General features: G+C 36.6%; 1 protein-coding gene across 1 annotated transcript in view; it reads left to right on the top strand.

Annotated features, from left to right (window-relative positions):
- Positions 1-17,746, top strand: part of LIPC (lipase C, hepatic type) — a 170,312-nt gene that overhangs the window by 141,226 nt on the left and 11,340 nt on the right. The window contains exons 6-7 of the mRNA XM_063449119.1: positions 1,023-1,256; positions 2,145-2,387. Coding sequence (XP_063305189.1) covers positions 1,023-1,256; positions 2,145-2,387 — 477 coding nt within the window. The remainder of the gene's footprint in view (positions 1-1,022; positions 1,257-2,144; positions 2,388-17,746) is intronic.

The raw sequence follows: 17,746 nt of genomic DNA on the forward strand, positions 1-17,746 counted from the left end.
AGGCCAAATATTTCTAAATTGTGTTTTATAGCAATAGGGCCAGAATATCATAATCTTTATTCTTCAAACTAAAGTTCAAAAAAATAAAAATGCAAGTTACTCCATAATAGAGTGAGGATAAAATACATACCTACAGTCCATTTCATAAAATAATTAGAGAGCAGTATTTAATTGATTACATTTTTTTCTCTCGTTTCAAAAGTTTCCTCATTAATCATCAAACCAGATGATCACATGGAAACTACAGTTAATCTCCATAAATATAACATTACCAGTCAAACAATGTTCTAATCACTTTTCTTCTTTGGCAATCTGCCTCCTACAGCTATGCTTTGTCTCAATATAAAAAATTCAGCCTAATTTAGTACATGCCTGTCTGTTCCTTTGTAATAATTAGTCACACTATTATTTTACTGTTCCTAAAGTCGGTGAACCTTTCAATATAAAATAGCTTTATTGATTAAAATAAAAGCGTAAGTAGATCAGTCCAATCTATGCTCGTTGTATATTGCAAATGTTGTTACTGAAAGCTAGAGATGTGGTGGAGGAATAACCCAGAAGGAAGTGTTGTCTAGAATTCTTGTATTGCCTGGGAAGTAGCGTCGTCAAGTCTAGTTCTGAAGGACTATATGTGTTAGCCATTTATATACCTAAAGAAGAAGTGTCAGTGGAATGCTACAGTAGCCAAGGTGGCAGTGTCAACTAGACCACCAAAGTAGACAATGAAACAGAGTCAACTGGGCTACAAGAATGGCCAAGAAAATGCTTATTCTAAGATAAATTGATAAACAATGTGAACGTGAAAAGCAGCAGATAAAGGCTGGTGCAGTAGTAGGCAGTCCACCAGCACAGTAGTAGTGAGAATACTAATAGGGATTAAGTGGCATCAGCATAATATTAAGCGTTTTAACTCTGGTTTGTTCCAGAACTGTTGCGGATAGCAGATGAATACAAACTGCTCTAACTACAAAGGATGATTGCTTACTTACTATACAGTCCTGCATTTCTGTTTTCTATGGTAGGTCTTGACCCAGCTGGTCCTTTGTTTGAGGGAGTGTCTTCTGTTGACCGGCTGTCGCCAGATGATGCAGATTTTGTTGATGCCATTCACACCTTCACTCAGCTACACATGGGATTAAGTGTTGGTATCAAACAGGCTGTCGGGCATTTTGACTTTTACCCCAATGGAGGTGAATTTCAGCCAGGCTGTCATTTTATGAACTTATACAACCATCTCTCAGAGTATGGGATCCATGGTAAGATACATCGCAAACAATGTACACTGTCACGAATGATTGCATATTACATATCAAGCTTCTTCAATGTAAACATTTCCCATGTTCATGATAATTGTGTCAACTTAATTTAATGATACATGGGTTTAGATTAAGACTCATGATGGGACATTGGTGAAGCTTGTTTAGGAAGCTTGTCTAGATTGTGTAGATATAGTCCATAATGATATATCAGGATTAAGTATGCTGATTGCTATTATAATCTGCACAATTTCATTATTATTTACTTGTAATGAGTTGAATACTCAACCCTGTAAAACTGACCTAGCATAGCAAGCAAATGAAGCATTCACATCACATTATAAAATTCTACAATCAGTATTATTTTTTCAAAGGAAAACAGCCATAATTATTTTATTATTCAAAGTAAAAGATGTATTTTGGCCTCTTTGTGTATTTTTTTTCTAATACATACATATGAATAAATAACTAACAGTTTTATTCATATGTTTGTACCCTTACGGTTGATTTATGTGATCGGCCATCTTTAAGCTTCTTTTTATAGATTATCCAGTTTACCCAACCAAAAAACGTGCTGGTAATCAACATGGATCATAAATCCTAAATTCATGCGCAAGCCACCAAGCATTTTAAAAATGCCTTCTGGGATGGATTCTCATCTTGGTTAAGAGCGCTAAAGATGGTGGCCCCCGCTGAACAAGGAGAAACCCAAAGAGTTATTGACAGAGCCGCTTTAAGGTAGTGAAGATGGCAGATTACATTGAGTAGGTTACATATACCTGCACATAGACATATGTATAGTAAAAGACTCTGAAGTCTATGTAATAGTAAGTGTATAGAAATAGTAAGTGTATTGTTAAAACCTGTATATCATTATCTCCACCTTAGGGTTTAAAGAACCTGTGAAATGTGCCCATGAAAGGTCAGTCAACCTGTTCATTGATTCCCTTGTAAATGATGACAAGCAGAGCATGGGCTACTGGTGTAAAGACATCAATACATTCATCAAAGGTGTTTGCCTGAACTGCCGGAAAAATCGCTGCAACACACTGGGATACAACATTCAGAAGAAAGCTCTTCAGAAGAGTAGAAAGTTCTTCTTGATAACAAGGGCTCAAATGCCTTATAAAGGTGAGTAGTATTAAGGCTGTGTGATACGTATACAGTGTGTCAGTATTTATTTTTTATATTGTCTATAATAAGCCTTAATATCATAAGAAGGGTCATGACTTGAATACTGCACCATGTATGTGTATCATTTTTGGGTACGAATTAATGGAGATGGGGATAAATTCCATTGGGAGCACAAATTTCCATGACACGCAACATTGTGAGGTATGGAATCAGGATACAGATGGGTGAGCTCATAGTGGCCATGCCAGTGATGCAACAAAAGGCAGGTCTGCTAAAAACATGACAGGTCCGTCCAGAGTAGGATTATATATTGGGCGGCTCCCTAGGGCCCAAGTTTTTAAGACAGGACCTTGAACCATGTACTTGCTTGGACCTATTAGTCATTATTATGTGAGAAATGAAATGGACGCAAACTGGTTGTCTGCCTAGGAACCTATGGAACCTTCATCTTTTGTCTAAGCTGATCCACAAAAGGTGCATGTCAGCTGGTATGAATGCATGTGGATTGGGGGCGGTTTCCTGGTGTCCTGAGAAACAGGACATCAAGGAATTAACCCAGGACTGTGGGACAGGATCCAAAAATTGGGTTAGTCTTACTAAACCAGGGACAGTTGGTAGACATGGATTTAGCTTCCCTGCTTCCAGTTACTCATGGTTTGACACTGTTAGACCCATTCTTCTATATTGTAATTTTATAATAAAATTAATTCAGCAAAATTACTTAATGAAACCCTTCACAATGGGAATAGACGTCACCAAAGCCGTTAGAAAGGCACTGAGGCAGTGGGAAAAAAATATTGATGCAGTTATTTAAGCACAGATAACTGCATCAAATGGGGACCCACAGGAATAGCATTGTGATTTAATTTTGGGTCCTTACCCTGGTTACTAACCATGGGCTTAACCCCTTAAGACCGCAGGACGTTCTATGCCGTCCTTATTTAAATGGCTCTAAAATCCGCAGGGCGGAATAGAACGTCCTGCGCTTATGTACTTACCCGGTCGCTGGCGATCCCACGCCAGCGATCGCGGTATGGGGGACTTACCTGGGAGCCCAGGGAGTCCCCCTCCGTCCTCTTCGGCCCCCCAGGGCCATGTGATCGCGAGGTCCTTGCGAGGACCCCGCGATCACATGGACGGCATAGCCGTCCAAGGCAGTGCCAGCAGGGGGAGTGCCTGTAATGACAGGTACTCCCCCTGCTGTCTGAAATTCAAATAAAATCAGTTAAAACAGTGTAAAAATAAGATTATATATACTTAGATCATATATATATTTATTATATATATGATCTAAGTATATATATACACATATACACATATACACATAAATATACATACACTGTCTACATGTATTTTAATATTAATATATACATAATTATATATATATATTAATATCAAAATACACGTACAATGATATTGATTAAATATATATATAATTTTTATTATATATATGTAGCGGATTGGTACCGGGCTGTCCCACGACATGTATGAGAATAAGTGTATTTGGTCATATAGAAATACAATTATATCATTACAGGTGCAATGATATGGGTGAACCCAGGAGCTAATTCCACTTAGAAAGGCTTGAGTCACCAGTATGGATATGTAGTGTGAATACCAGGCAACTACTATGTATATAGTGTGTATACCTTTAAATCTGTCAAAAGACAGGATAGGGTTATGACACACCAATTGCTTATATTAAAACATATAACTAGTGTGTATCCCTTTAAATCTGTATAGGACGGAAACAGTATGCTCATCAAGATAAAACTTCAAAATATATCAAAATATATGGATGATTGTATTCTATATGGAAAATTAATTACCGGAATCCAATCGGTTAAAATTAATATAAAATTTATTAGAGAAAAAATAATAACAATAGTTGTAACTATGTCAAACCACAAATGCAGTATAGAATGACAACGAGAAATTTAAAATATATATTGATATCGAAAAATATAAAAATATATAAAAATATCAGTTGGGGATAATTTGCAAGAATATTACCAGCAATTCTGTGTTGGTATTTCGGAAAAAATCCTTAGGACCGATCAGGATGGCTGTGGATACACTGTTGTAAAAAATGTATCAATTGTTGCCGGCTGCTTGTGAGGTTGGCGTGCGTCCCAGACCTCACTCTGGGTGATGCACGCTGCAAGCCGGTCGGTCGGTCCTCAGATCTCGGAGTGCTCTGTGCTCGATGGAAGGGAGCACAGTAGCCAGCTGTGTGTATTCTGCGTCCCGCTCGATTTCTGCCTTACGCGTTTCGTGGGTGTCAGCCCCACTTCATCAGAGACAAGATGATGGTTCTTTGATATGGCATGGTTTAAATACAGTCCCAATCAGACACAATTAATTACATTAGTGTGATGATTACTTCAAACGAAATGGGAAAAAATGAGCATACAATCTTATGTAAATAATAGAGGGTGAACGGAAAAATTTAAACTGTTTGTAAGCAAGAAGATCTAAGACATATAAAACATTAGATATTATCTGAGAGAGAAATCTGAACTAAAAATATATAGATTGTTAAATTGTTATATAGAATATATATAAGACATATGTTTACACATGAGAAAGAACACATTTAGTACATGGCTGTAAAACTATGATACCTTTAAGATATGCAAAAAATGAATTAAATACATATAGTCCATAAAGCACATACAATATAATATAATTCTAATGAATTATCACTTAATTGAGGAATATATGTCAAATCAGCAGTTGATTATGTGACAGAAGTAAATTCATGAACTTGTACAAAGGGAAATAAAGTGCATATGTGAATCAATTCCGAGTCCAGTCTTATAGGTGAACTGACATGAACAATGCATTTAGTTATGTACATAAATATGTGATATAGATAATAGTCAAAAAGGTCTAATGAGAACTAGTGGTAAAGAATATAATTAGATGTAAGTGTAATAAATGTGGGTTCAGCCATTATGTGGAAACTTAGGCTGCTGGTGAACATTAAGATAGGAATATAGATCTAGAGATAGAGAAATAATAGAAGCTGGTGATTAAAGTAAATATAAATATAAATATAAATATAAATATGCACAGGGAGAGTTAAGGTGCATATGTGAATAATTTGTAAGTTTGGCCGTTTGAATAGATCGGCATGAGCATAACATATAGTGTGATTTGGGATAATATAGAGTAATAGATAAGGAATAATAAATGTAGTAATATAGAATAATACGTGGTATTGAGAATGTAAAGGTGTATGATGACATCTAGTGATGTATATAAATAGGTGAAGTGCATATGCGAATAAATATAATGCATATGGGAATATTTATGGGTTCAGCCGTTATGTTGGACTATGCTTATTAATGAACTTGTAGGTTAGTGATACATAAAGTGCATAAGTGAATAGTTTTAGATAACATGTAACCTCAAACAATGATACGGAGGAGGAGAATAAAAAGTCTTCTTGTGAGGAGATGAAATTAAAATTAAAATTAAAATTAAAATTAAAATTAATAAAAATAAAAATAAAAATAAATAAAAATAAATAAAAATAAAAATAAAAATAAAAATAAAAATAAAAATAAAAATAAAAATAAATATAAATATAAAAATAAAATAAAATAAAAATAAAAATAAAAATAAAAATAAAAATAAAAATAAAATAAAAATAAAAATAAGGATAAAAATAAGAATAAGAATAAAAATAAAAATAAAAAATAGAAATACAGATAAAATTAAATGTGGAGAATAAACAGTTCTGGGGGATAAAAAAGTTCTGAAGGATAAAAAATTCTGAAGGATAAAATTCTTTGGAGAGAAGTTTTTCATAAAAATGCGTTGAGTTCAAAGTCTATGTTTAGACCTTTAGGAGCCAGGGTCTCCAGATCAAAGATCCACTTTGCTTCAGTTTGATCTAGATTTCTTTCAATGTTTCCACCTCTCCAGTGAACATCCACTTTTTCAATAGGTAGGAATTTGAGTGTTGTAGGATCCCCTCCATGGAAATCCTGATAGTGTTTGGAGAGACTGTGGGTCTGTAGTCCCCTTTTGATATTCCGTATGTGTTCTGATATTCTGGTTTTTAAAGATCTCTTCGTTCGTCCTACATATTGCTTGGAGCAAGGACAGGTAATAAGATAGATGACCCCTACTGTGTCACAGCTCATATCGGTGTGTAGCTTATATTCTTCTGAGTTGTGTGTAGACTTGAATTTGGTAGTTTCTAATTCCGATGAGGGATTATTTTTGCATGCTATACATTTGGTACATCTTTTAAAACTTCTAGTTCTAGTTCTGTCTTGAGCAACGTGGGAAGATTTAAGGGTTGGTGCTAACATCAGTTGTAGGTTAGGTGCTTTTGTAAAAATAATGCGAGGTTTGGGGTCTAGAATGTCAGTGAGTGTGGAGTCGCTCCTGAGTATATTCCAATGTCTGTGTAAAATCCTTTCTATGGTACGAGATTGGTGGTTAAATTTGGTTATGAAGGCAGGTTTTAATTGGAGCATATCTGTAGTTTTCTTATTGCTCTTCAGGGTGTCTTCTCTTGGAATGGTCAGTGCTTTTTTTCTGGCATCCGTCAGTAGCGTAGTGGGATATCCTTTGGTTAAAAACCTCTGTTCCATCTCCTCCATTTGTTCTTTACAGGGTTCCATTTTGGAGCAGTTCCTTCTAATTCTCCTAAACTGGTTGTATGGGATATTTTTCAACCAGGTATGTTTGTGATGGCTGTTAAAAGGAATAAAATTGTTGCAGTCCACAGATTTCTTGAAGGTCTTGGTGTGTATTGCACTGTCTTCAATATATACATTCAAGTCTAAAAACTCAATCTGTTGTTGTGAGTGATTAAAAGTAAATTCCAGGTGATATGGGTTAGTGTTGAGATAACTCTTGAATTGTTCCAAGGATTCCAAATCTCCTTTCCAGATGAAGAAGCAATCGTCTATGTATCTCCGCCATAGGGACAGATTTGCGTCAAAGGGGCAGTTGTTCCATATAAATTCTTCCTCCCACTTGCCCATGAATAGATTCGCGTAGCTCGGCGCAAATCGTGTCCCCATGGCGGTGCCCTCCATCTGTAGGTAAAATTGTTCATTACACCAAAAATAATTATGGGTGAGGATGAAGGCGATGCATTGAATCAGGAAATCAATTTGGTCGTTTTTTAGATCAGAGTGTACTGCCAGTGAGTATTGTGTAGCCTCACATCCTTGTAGGTGTTCTATAACTGTATACAGTGAAGTGACATCTGCTGTGACTAAAAACATATCTTGTGTCCAGTTAAAATCTGCTAAAATATTTAAGATCTGTGTGGAATCCCTTAGAAAGGATTTGAGGTGAGGCACTAGATTCTGTAAAAACTGGTCGACGTATTGAGAGAGATTAGATGTGAGGGAGCCGATTCCGGAGATGATGGGTCTTCCTGGAGGTTTCGTTAATCGCTTATGTATCTTGGGTAAGTGGTAGAAGATTGGTATCTTGGGAAATTTGATGAGTAAATATTGGTATTCTCTGTCATTAATGATCCCTCTCTCTTTTCCTTGATCTAGTATCTCTCTCAGCCTTTCCTTGAATTGTGGGGTGGGATCCTGTTCAAGTTTGGAGTAAGTGGAGGTATCTCCTAACAGTCTTAGATTCTCTGCCATATAATCTTCAGTGTTAAGGATGACTAATCCCCCTCCTTTATCTGCCGCTTTGAAAGTTGTATCTTCCAGCTTCATAAGTCGTTTAAGTGAGTTCCTCTCTTTTTTCGTCAAGTTATCTTTTTTGATTTTATTGGTGATCTCTCTTCTAAAATCTTTTTCCACCATCTTCTCAAATACTTTTATTGAGTCAGTTTTCATGTATTGTGGATAAAAAGTAGAGGAAGGATGTAATTCTGTATGGATATAATCTTGCACTGTGTTAGGTTGTATTGGGTCTTTGTCGGCAAAAAATTTCTTGATGGTGATTTTCCGTACGAATTTATGTAGATCAATACAGGCATTGAAATTGGAACTTTTCGAGGTAGGAGCGAATTTTAAACCTTTTTTTAGGAGTGATATTTCATCTGGATTGAAGACTCTGGTGGATAGGTTAAATATGTTCATCTCCTCCTTTTTAGTTGGACTGGATCCTCCTGTGGTTCTAGATCTTCTTCTATTTCTCTTATTGGTCTTTTCTTTCTTATGTCTGGAGACCTGAAGTCCTTTTTTATGAATTTTTATGAAAAACTTCTCTCCAAAGAATTTTATCCTTCAGAATTTTTTATCCTTCAGAACTTTTTTATCCCCCAGAACTGTTTATTCTCCACATTTAATTTTATCTGTATTTCTATTTTTTATTTTTATTTTTATTCTTATTCTTATTTTTATCCTTATTTTTATTTTTATTTTATTTTTATTTTTATTTTTATTTTTATTTTTATTTTATTTTATTTTTATATTTATATTTATTTTTATTTTTATTTTTATTTTTATTTTTATTTTTATTTTTATTTATTTTTATTTATTTTTATTTTTATTTTTATTAATTTTAATTTTAATTTTAATTTTAATTTTAATTTCATCTCCTCACAAGAAGACTTTTTATTCTCCTCCTCCGTATCATTGTTTGAGGTTACATGTTATCTAAAACTATTCACTTATGCACTTTATGTATCACTAACCTACAAGTTCATTAATAAGCATAGTCCAACATAACGGCTGAACCCATAAATATTCCCATATGCATTATATTTATTCGCATATGCACTTCACCTATTTATATACATCACTAGATGTCATCATACACCTTTACATTCTCAATACCACGTATTATTCTATATTACTACATTTATTATTCCTTATCTATTACTCTATATTATCCCAAATCACACTATATGTTATGCTCATGCCGATCTATTCAAACGGCCAAACTTACAAATTATTCACATATGCACCTTAACTCTCCCTGTGCATATTTATATTTATATTTATATTTATATTTACTTTAATCACCAGCTTCTATTATTTCTCTATCTCTAGATCTATATTCCTATCTTAATGTTCACCAGCAGCCTAAGTTTCCACATAATGGCTGAACCCACATTTATTACACTTACATCTAATTATATTCTTTACCACTAGTTCTCATTAGACCTTTTTGACTATTATCTATATCACATATTTATGTACATAACTAAATGCATTGTTCATGTCAGTTCACCTATAAGACTGGACTCGGAATTGATTCACATATGCACTTTATTTCCCTTTGTACAAGTTCATGAATTTACTTCTGTCACATAATCAACTGCTGATTTGACATATATTCCTCAATTAAGTGATAATTCATTAGAATTATATTATATTGTATGTGCTTTATGGACTATATGTATTTAATTCATTTTTTGCATATCTTAAAGGTATCATAGTTTTACAGCCATGTACTAAATGTGTTCTTTCTCATGTGTAAACATATGTCTTATATATATTCTATATAACAATTTAACAATCTATATATTTTTAGTTCAGATTTCTCTCTCAGATAATATCTAATGTTTTATATGTCTTAGATCTTCTTGCTTACAAACAGTTTAAATTTTTCCGTTCACCCTCTATTATTTACATAAGATTGTATGCTCATTTTTTCCCATTTCGTTTGAAGTAATCATCACACTAATGTAATTAATTGTGTCTGATTGGGACTGTATTTAAACCATGCCATATCAAAGAACCATCATCTTGTCTCTGATGAAGTGGGGCTGACACCCACGAAACGCGTAAGGCAGAAATCGAGCGGGACGCAGAATACACACAGCTGGCTACTGTGCTCCCTTCCATCGAGCACAGAGCACTCCGAGATCTGAGGACCGACCGACCGGCTTGCAGCGTGCATCACCCAGAGTGAGGTCTGGGACGCACGCCAACCTCACAAGCAGCCGGCAACAATTGATACATTTTTTACAACAGTGTATCCACAGCCATCCTGATCGGTCCTAAGGATTTTTTCCGAAATACCAACACAGAATTGCTGGTAATATTCTTGCAAATTATCCCCAACTGATATTTTTATATATTTTTATATTTTTCGATATCAATATATATTTTAAATTTCTCGTTGTCATTCTATACTGCATTTATGGTTTGACATAGTTACAACTATTGTTATTATTTTTTCTCTAATAAATTTTATATTAATTTTAACCGATTGGATTCCGGTAATTAATTTTCCATATAGAATACAATCATCCATATATTTTGATATATTTTGAAGTTTTATCTTGATGAGCATACTGTTTCCGTCCTATACAGATTTAAAGGGATACACACTAGTTATATGTTTTAATATAAGCAATTGGTGTGTCATAACCCTATCCTGTCTTTTGACAGATTTAAAGGTATACACACTATATACATAGTAGTTGCCTGGTATTCACACTACATATCCATACTGGTGACTCAAGCCTTTCTAAGTGGAATTAGCTCCTGGGTTCACCCATATCATTGCACCTGTAATGATATAATTGTATTTCTACATTTTGGGGCAGTTTTTTGGTGAAATTTCTGCCTATACCCAGTTTTTGAGCACTCCATTCCAAGTCAGACTCCCTCATCCCTGAGTGTTGCTTTAGGCATACCAGACCAACGTATTTGGTCATATGGCTGGTTTAATGTGTATGTACATGTATAGAAAGCATGGTATCCGGGTATAATGACAGTTAAATGTATGTAAAGAATTGTATTCCTCTAGTTGTTCGGTAGAATCATTCAAATAAAACAAGGGAATGAAACTACCGAACAACCAGACCACCCAGGAATGAGTGTGCCTCCAATTACCGTTTGCAACAATGTTGCAAACAGGTAATTGGCAATCAGTGCAGTGTGGTCTTTGTCCTCTGGGTGGCCGCCATTCGGGAAACAAACACGTGGCGGCGGCCATCTTAAACTACCGAACAGCGGTGTTTTGCCGTCGAGTGTCTGGAACTAAAATCGGACACTTGACTAGGCAAACACCGCTGAGACCTCCATACTTCCAGAAATTCGTATGGAAACTACCGAATGACCCGCCGTTCGGTAGAAAGAGCCCCATAAACAAGGGAATTCATTCAAACCCTCTCCAGGCTCTATAACACAGGCAATTCGTCTGTTTTCATTCCCTTGTTTGTGACCGACCGCAGGGCCAAAATGCATGGAACTGTTTTCGGATACTTTACCCATGCGGTCGGTCAAATCTTTGGAACCCCATATCTCACGAACCATTCATCCGAATGGGCTAATTTTTAAGTATGTTGGTCCCCCAGAATAGAGCTATTTTTTTCACATTAAAATTTGCCAGGTTGCCTTTGAAACCGTATGGTAGCCCAGGAATGAAAATTATCCCCATGATGGCATACCATTTGCAATAGTAGACAACCCAGGGTATTGCAAATAGGGTATGTTTTTTTTTTAGTAGCCACTAAGTCACAAACACTGGCCAAAATTTGCGTTCAAATTAGTTTTTTGCATTTTCAAATATTAACACTAACTTTGGCCAGTGTTTGTGACCAAGTGGCTACTAAAAAAGACTGGACATACTCCATTTGCAATACCTTGGGTTGTCTACTTTTGCAAATGGTATGCCATCATGGGGGTAATTCTTATTTCTGGGCTACCATATGGTGTCAAAGGCAACGTAACCAATCTGGCGAATTTCAATGTGAAAAAAACTGAAATATGTAACATGCTATATTTGACCCTGTAACTTCCCAAAACACCATAAAACCTGTACATAGGAGGTACTGTTTTACACGTGAGACATCGCTGAATACAAATATGTGTATTGTATTGCAGTAAAAGCAAACAGTATTATGACATTCACAGTTAGAATGTCACGTAGAACTAAAAAAATTAAAAAAATTCTTATTTTCTCCCATTTTTGTAATATTTTTTTCATATTAAATTATGTTCCATACCCAAATATTTGATGTTAAACGAAAGCCCTGTTTCCCCTGAATAAAATGATATATAATAAGTGTGGGTGCATTTAATATGAAAGAGGTGAATTACGGTTGGACAGACATGTAGCGCAAATGCCAGGTTTTGTTTACGTTTTTTTTGGATCACAACTTGTACATTTGGCTGCAGTCTTAAGGGGTTAAATCATCAATCTAAGTAGAGAACACAATATAAAGCAGGTGCTTGGTGTCAGATTCATAATTTGCCATGAATTTCTCAAAACACCCACAACAAAAATCTCTCTCCTCTACATGTTGACATAAAGTAGCCAGTGCCAAAGTGAAAAGCAAGTCATTTCATTTGTATCCATTCTCATACCTATTCAGTCTCCCATCGACTTCAGGTGACTTCAATTCATTTTAAGCCGTTCTGTCAATTAAATGCTGGATTGATTTCTAATACCCCTTCTAACAACATTTTTAATATGCAGAACATTATCAAATAAAGGAGCCAAATACAAAATAAAATGCAAGATAAAATGTTTCTCTTGCGAAATAATTACTTGAATAGAGAACCCTAGGAATCCATCATTATTTCAGATAGCATTACATGTAGAGCCACATGACTCGGAATGCTGATGAGGAACTGTTCTATTAAAATATAAAACTTTTCTATAACAACTTTGAAAAAAATATACAGAGAGAGATTGGTGCCATGGTGTGAAGACATCCTAGCAACCCCCACTGAACCCCAGAGAGAGGATCCACTACAGTCCTCCCAGGTAGCTAAACTGGGTGGACCTCTTATAAAATGCAAGCAAACAAAATGAAGCCCTATGCTGAAAACATTCACAAGCCTGGGCTACAGTATGCATCAGTCCAAACGGCACAAAAGCAAAAATAAAAAGCACACTTAAAGGGAAACTCCAGTGCCAGGAAAACGATCCCCATAGGAAAGCATTGAAAATGAATTTCAATGCTTCCCTATGGGGAATAGAGCGACGCTCTAGCACAGAAAACCTGTGCTAGGGACCAGGAAGTTCCCTCTAGTGGCTGTCTAATAGACAGCCACTAGGGGAGGACTTAACCCTGCAAGGTAATTATTGCAGTTTAAAAAAAACTGCAATAATTACAGTTGCGGGGTTAAGGGTAGTGGGAGTTGGCACCCAGACCACTCCAATGAGCAGAAGTGGTCTGGGTGCCTGGAGTGTCCCTTTAAATAACAGAGAGTTATAGTTTAGGTAAAAGTAATTGTGAAACAAAATGCATATTTGTTATGCATATTAATTATAATTAAATATATAGGTGGTGTAAATCTCACTGTTTAATGGGGATGATGACAATTCAATGTTTTATGCCAAAACAGATTGAGGTACTGACTGTGGCGGTATTTTTATGTGAACATGGCACGAGGGTGCCCTCGATTTACTATTGCTTGTAGGACGAGAGTTGTCGGTCTGCCCCTTGTGTCCCCTTTACTACTAATGGAATTATGCACACACTGTCAGCTGAATCGTATACAGAGGATGATGGCGTTGGTACCTGGAGCAGTGGTTTAAAAGACCAGGATTTCTGTCTTCAGCTACTCCTCTGTGGACTCTGAGTGATGTTCTTATTCTACAATATTATTGCGTGTTTGATCGGGATAATAACAGATTGGGGCTTGTTCATGTGACATCGTATTCCTGTATGCACAAAAGCCCCTACATAACCCTTGGAAAAAGCTGCACATAATGTAGTTATAGATTCTTCTAATTCTTACAATCTGCATTAATAAAAAAAACAATCCCAAGACTTATACAGAGTTTGAAAAATACTCATTTTCTGGACTTCACAACATCTGCTCGATGCACGACATTTTTTTTAAATCTCAATTTAAATGTATGTCACTGATAATATTTCCGATGGTCTGGACAGAGGGAGGTAGAACACCAGCTGTCTGTGCATCTGAGAATATATATTATTGGCTGAAATGTTAATATTCAGGAGGATTTTCACCATATGCCTCCGTAAAGAGATTGTAAAATACTTATTTCCAGCTGCATTTTGGCCGTGTGTAGAGCCACGCGGGATTCATCAAACTTTGATGCGTGATAATGCAAAACAATTCAGACTTAGCTTGTATTTGAAAGGCAACCAATGATAGTTTGAGAAACGGAAGCTCTTGTTTAATTTACATACAATACAGAGGTCCATGAATACCATTCATTTAAAGAAACACACACAAAATATGCTAATTAGAACAACTATTTTAATATGGAGAACCAACATCCACACCTATTTAATGAAGTTAGGTGCCTGAAAAATATACTTTTTCACTTTTTTTAAAGGCTAGCTGCTACTCGCTAAAATGTCTGTTGCTACTGTTAGCACCTAGCGGCAGTTTACAAATGTAAATGTTACCGTTTACAACACAGAGCGACTAACCTCTACATAGTGACTGATTTCTAACTTTGAAACGAATGTTTAATTGCTTCTTCCAACCTTAAACTTTTTTTTTTATCTGACAAGAAGCTGGTGTTAATATAACCCCTAACTCCCTATGCATCCTATAGGAAGAACAAACGCTAGCTTTATTGCATTATATTGAAACCCCTAAACATATATCAAAACATTTTAAACTATACCAAAAAGCAATAGCATTAAAGATCAGACACATGACCTAAACATAGTTTTTATTTTAATATAGATGCATGAATCATGGAAATGAACACTTAAATGCAGATATCTACCCCAAAAGTAACCTAGATATGTATCTGGAATCACTTGCGGATCCAGGAGGGGGCGGGAGATTCTCCCCTGCCGGCTAATGCAGGGCTGGCATTGTCCAAGTGCCAGCCCTACAATGTGCCTGCGGACCGGGGAGGGAGATCAGAGACCCGTGCTGGCAGCCGGCAGGGGAGTGAGAGAGGACCCGGGAGCTCAGCCACGGCAATGCTCCAAATCTCGCGAGAGTGAACTCTAGCCCTGTAACTATGGGCTAGAGTTCACTCTAACCACTGGAACCACTAGGGATTCCTTACTGGACCACCAGGGATGGAGAAATGTCCCCCCCCCCCATTCCAGTAAAGGTAAGAAGGGGGGACATAAATGTATTTAATTTTATAAATTCTTTATTTTTTATTTATTTTTTTATCAAAAAAGCCCCCCTACCCTCCTCACCACAGATTCACACATTGCCCACACATACACACATAGCCCACCCATACACACACTGCCCCACACACACAGTCACCCCCCCACACACACTGCCCCCACACACACATACACACACTGCTCCCACACACACATACACTGTCCCCCCATACACACACTGCCCCCACACACACACACATACACTGTCCCCCCATACACACACTGTCCCCACACACACATACACTGTCCCCCCATACACACACCATCCACATATACACTACCCACCCATAAACATACTGCCCCACACAAACACACACATAGCCCCCCACATCCTACACATTCACACACTAGACCCCCCCACACACACACACTGCACCCCTCACATTACACCACTGCTCCTATGCCCTACTACAGCCCCTTATCCCAGCAGATCCCAGGTAAGTTGCCAAACTGTTCTTAAACGGTTTGACTACTTACTCTGGGAGGGGGTCCCGCCACTCCTGGCACCATAACCACTACACAGAGCTGTAGTGGTTATTGTGCATGAATTATTTCTTTAAATAATATAAAAGTGCCCCTCCCGAGATCAGTCTCTGGATCCGCCACTGTCTGGAATATAAATAGAACATTTTCACAGTTTATTGTATACACTGTCGCCATTTCCTGCTAGGGCGAATCTCAGGCCTAGGGTGAGTTTTTTTACAGGCGATGTGCATTTTTGTGCTTTACCAGTGAGTGGCTAATCTGTGGGTATCTTTGTGAGTAGACTTTATTAGCAGTCAGCCATTATTAGCAGCAAATAAACCAATTTGGCAATCAGGAGCTACATCTATCTTCTGACTATTGGGAATAGCAACAGACAGTGTACAGAAATGGTTTACTGACCAGGCTGTGAAGTCCATAGTGTGAAGATGTGGAAAAAGTTGAAGTTTTCCATGGGGAACTACACAAGTAACTAGTCAAGTTTAAAAATGCATACATGAAGACAACTATTCCCCATAATGCCAACAAGTAGGTCATGTACACGTGTCTGTGACAGTGAACATTTTACCAGTAGTATGGAAAGACCCTTAAACTTAAGGATTATAACTTGAGGATAGGAATATGGAGAAAATTGTCTGAGGAAGTCTGTAGATTTACACCTATGAGAATTTAAACTCTGTAACTGTGACTCCATCCAAAAAGAAATTCTGAAAACGATTACTTAAGGATGGTGAGAGTGGCAGTGTTAAATATTACTTATCTGTACATATCTGTATTTCTAACGCTACAGTCCTGATGTGATTTTTCACATTTATGCCCTCCCCCGGTCATAAAAAAAAAATCAGAAAAATAAAAAACCAAAAAATGTAAATAAAACAAATTACTCAACTTTTTTTCATTGCAGAGACTCCCTCGGTGCTTCCATGTCCTTCTCCTCAAGTGAAGCCACAGTCCAATCCAATGTTCCTCATGGAAGAGCATTGTGTCTACAATGATTCTCTATGGCAGACCGTCTGCACTGCATGTTACGGTATGAGAGCCGGGAAGTAATATCCCTGGCATTCATACCAAGAGGGTTTTGGTTTGTGGTTAGAAGCCACGTTTGCAGGCCTTCTAATTAGTGAAATAAAGAGTTTTTGGGAGGTAGAATACGTGGGCAGGGCTGCAGGCACTATAACAACTTCAATATGATAAACTTGTTAAAGTGCCATCAGCGTTCCTTTAAATATAGCACAAATTCTGTATTTTCTGTTCTATCTTTGAAGTTTCAAAATCATGTTTAAAGCCTTAAGGACCAAACTTCTGGAATAAAAGGGAATCATGACATGTCACACATGTCATGTGTCCTTAAGGGGTTAAATGTCATTGTCTGTTCTGTAGAAATGCGACCAATTCACTTTATCTTCATTTGCTTCAGACACTAGGCTATAAGATCCTTTCTGTCAGAAATCCTACCGTGCCTGAAATTCAACCATATAATTTAGCTTGCACATTTCCTACTCTGTATAAGAATAAGATTAAAAAATGTAAAATTATAGAGCCGTATTGCATTAAAGGGCATGTTAATGCAGTTTATAATCACCTAGACACATTTTAGCAAACTGTATAATATGAGACAGCTTTTCACAAAACAAGTTCTAGGAGTCAGATCTGTATAAATTCTTGCTAATGTTCCAAATCTGACACATTGCTTAAGGTGTCGAGGACATGGCCAAAACAGATGGCCCTGTGCGATTTAAAATACAATAATCTGCAAGATTTGTTTCAGGTCGAGGCATTTTTTAAATTCCTTTAATTATAATGTGAGGCTCATTTTCCAAAAGGCTAATACATTATTCTCATTTCCAATATGTAAATG

The sequence above is a fragment of the Pelobates fuscus genome, chromosome 3 (assembly GCF_036172605.1).
Source record: "Pelobates fuscus isolate aPelFus1 chromosome 3, aPelFus1.pri, whole genome shotgun sequence".
Lineage (NCBI taxonomy): Eukaryota > Metazoa > Chordata > Amphibia > Anura > Pelobatidae > Pelobates > Pelobates fuscus.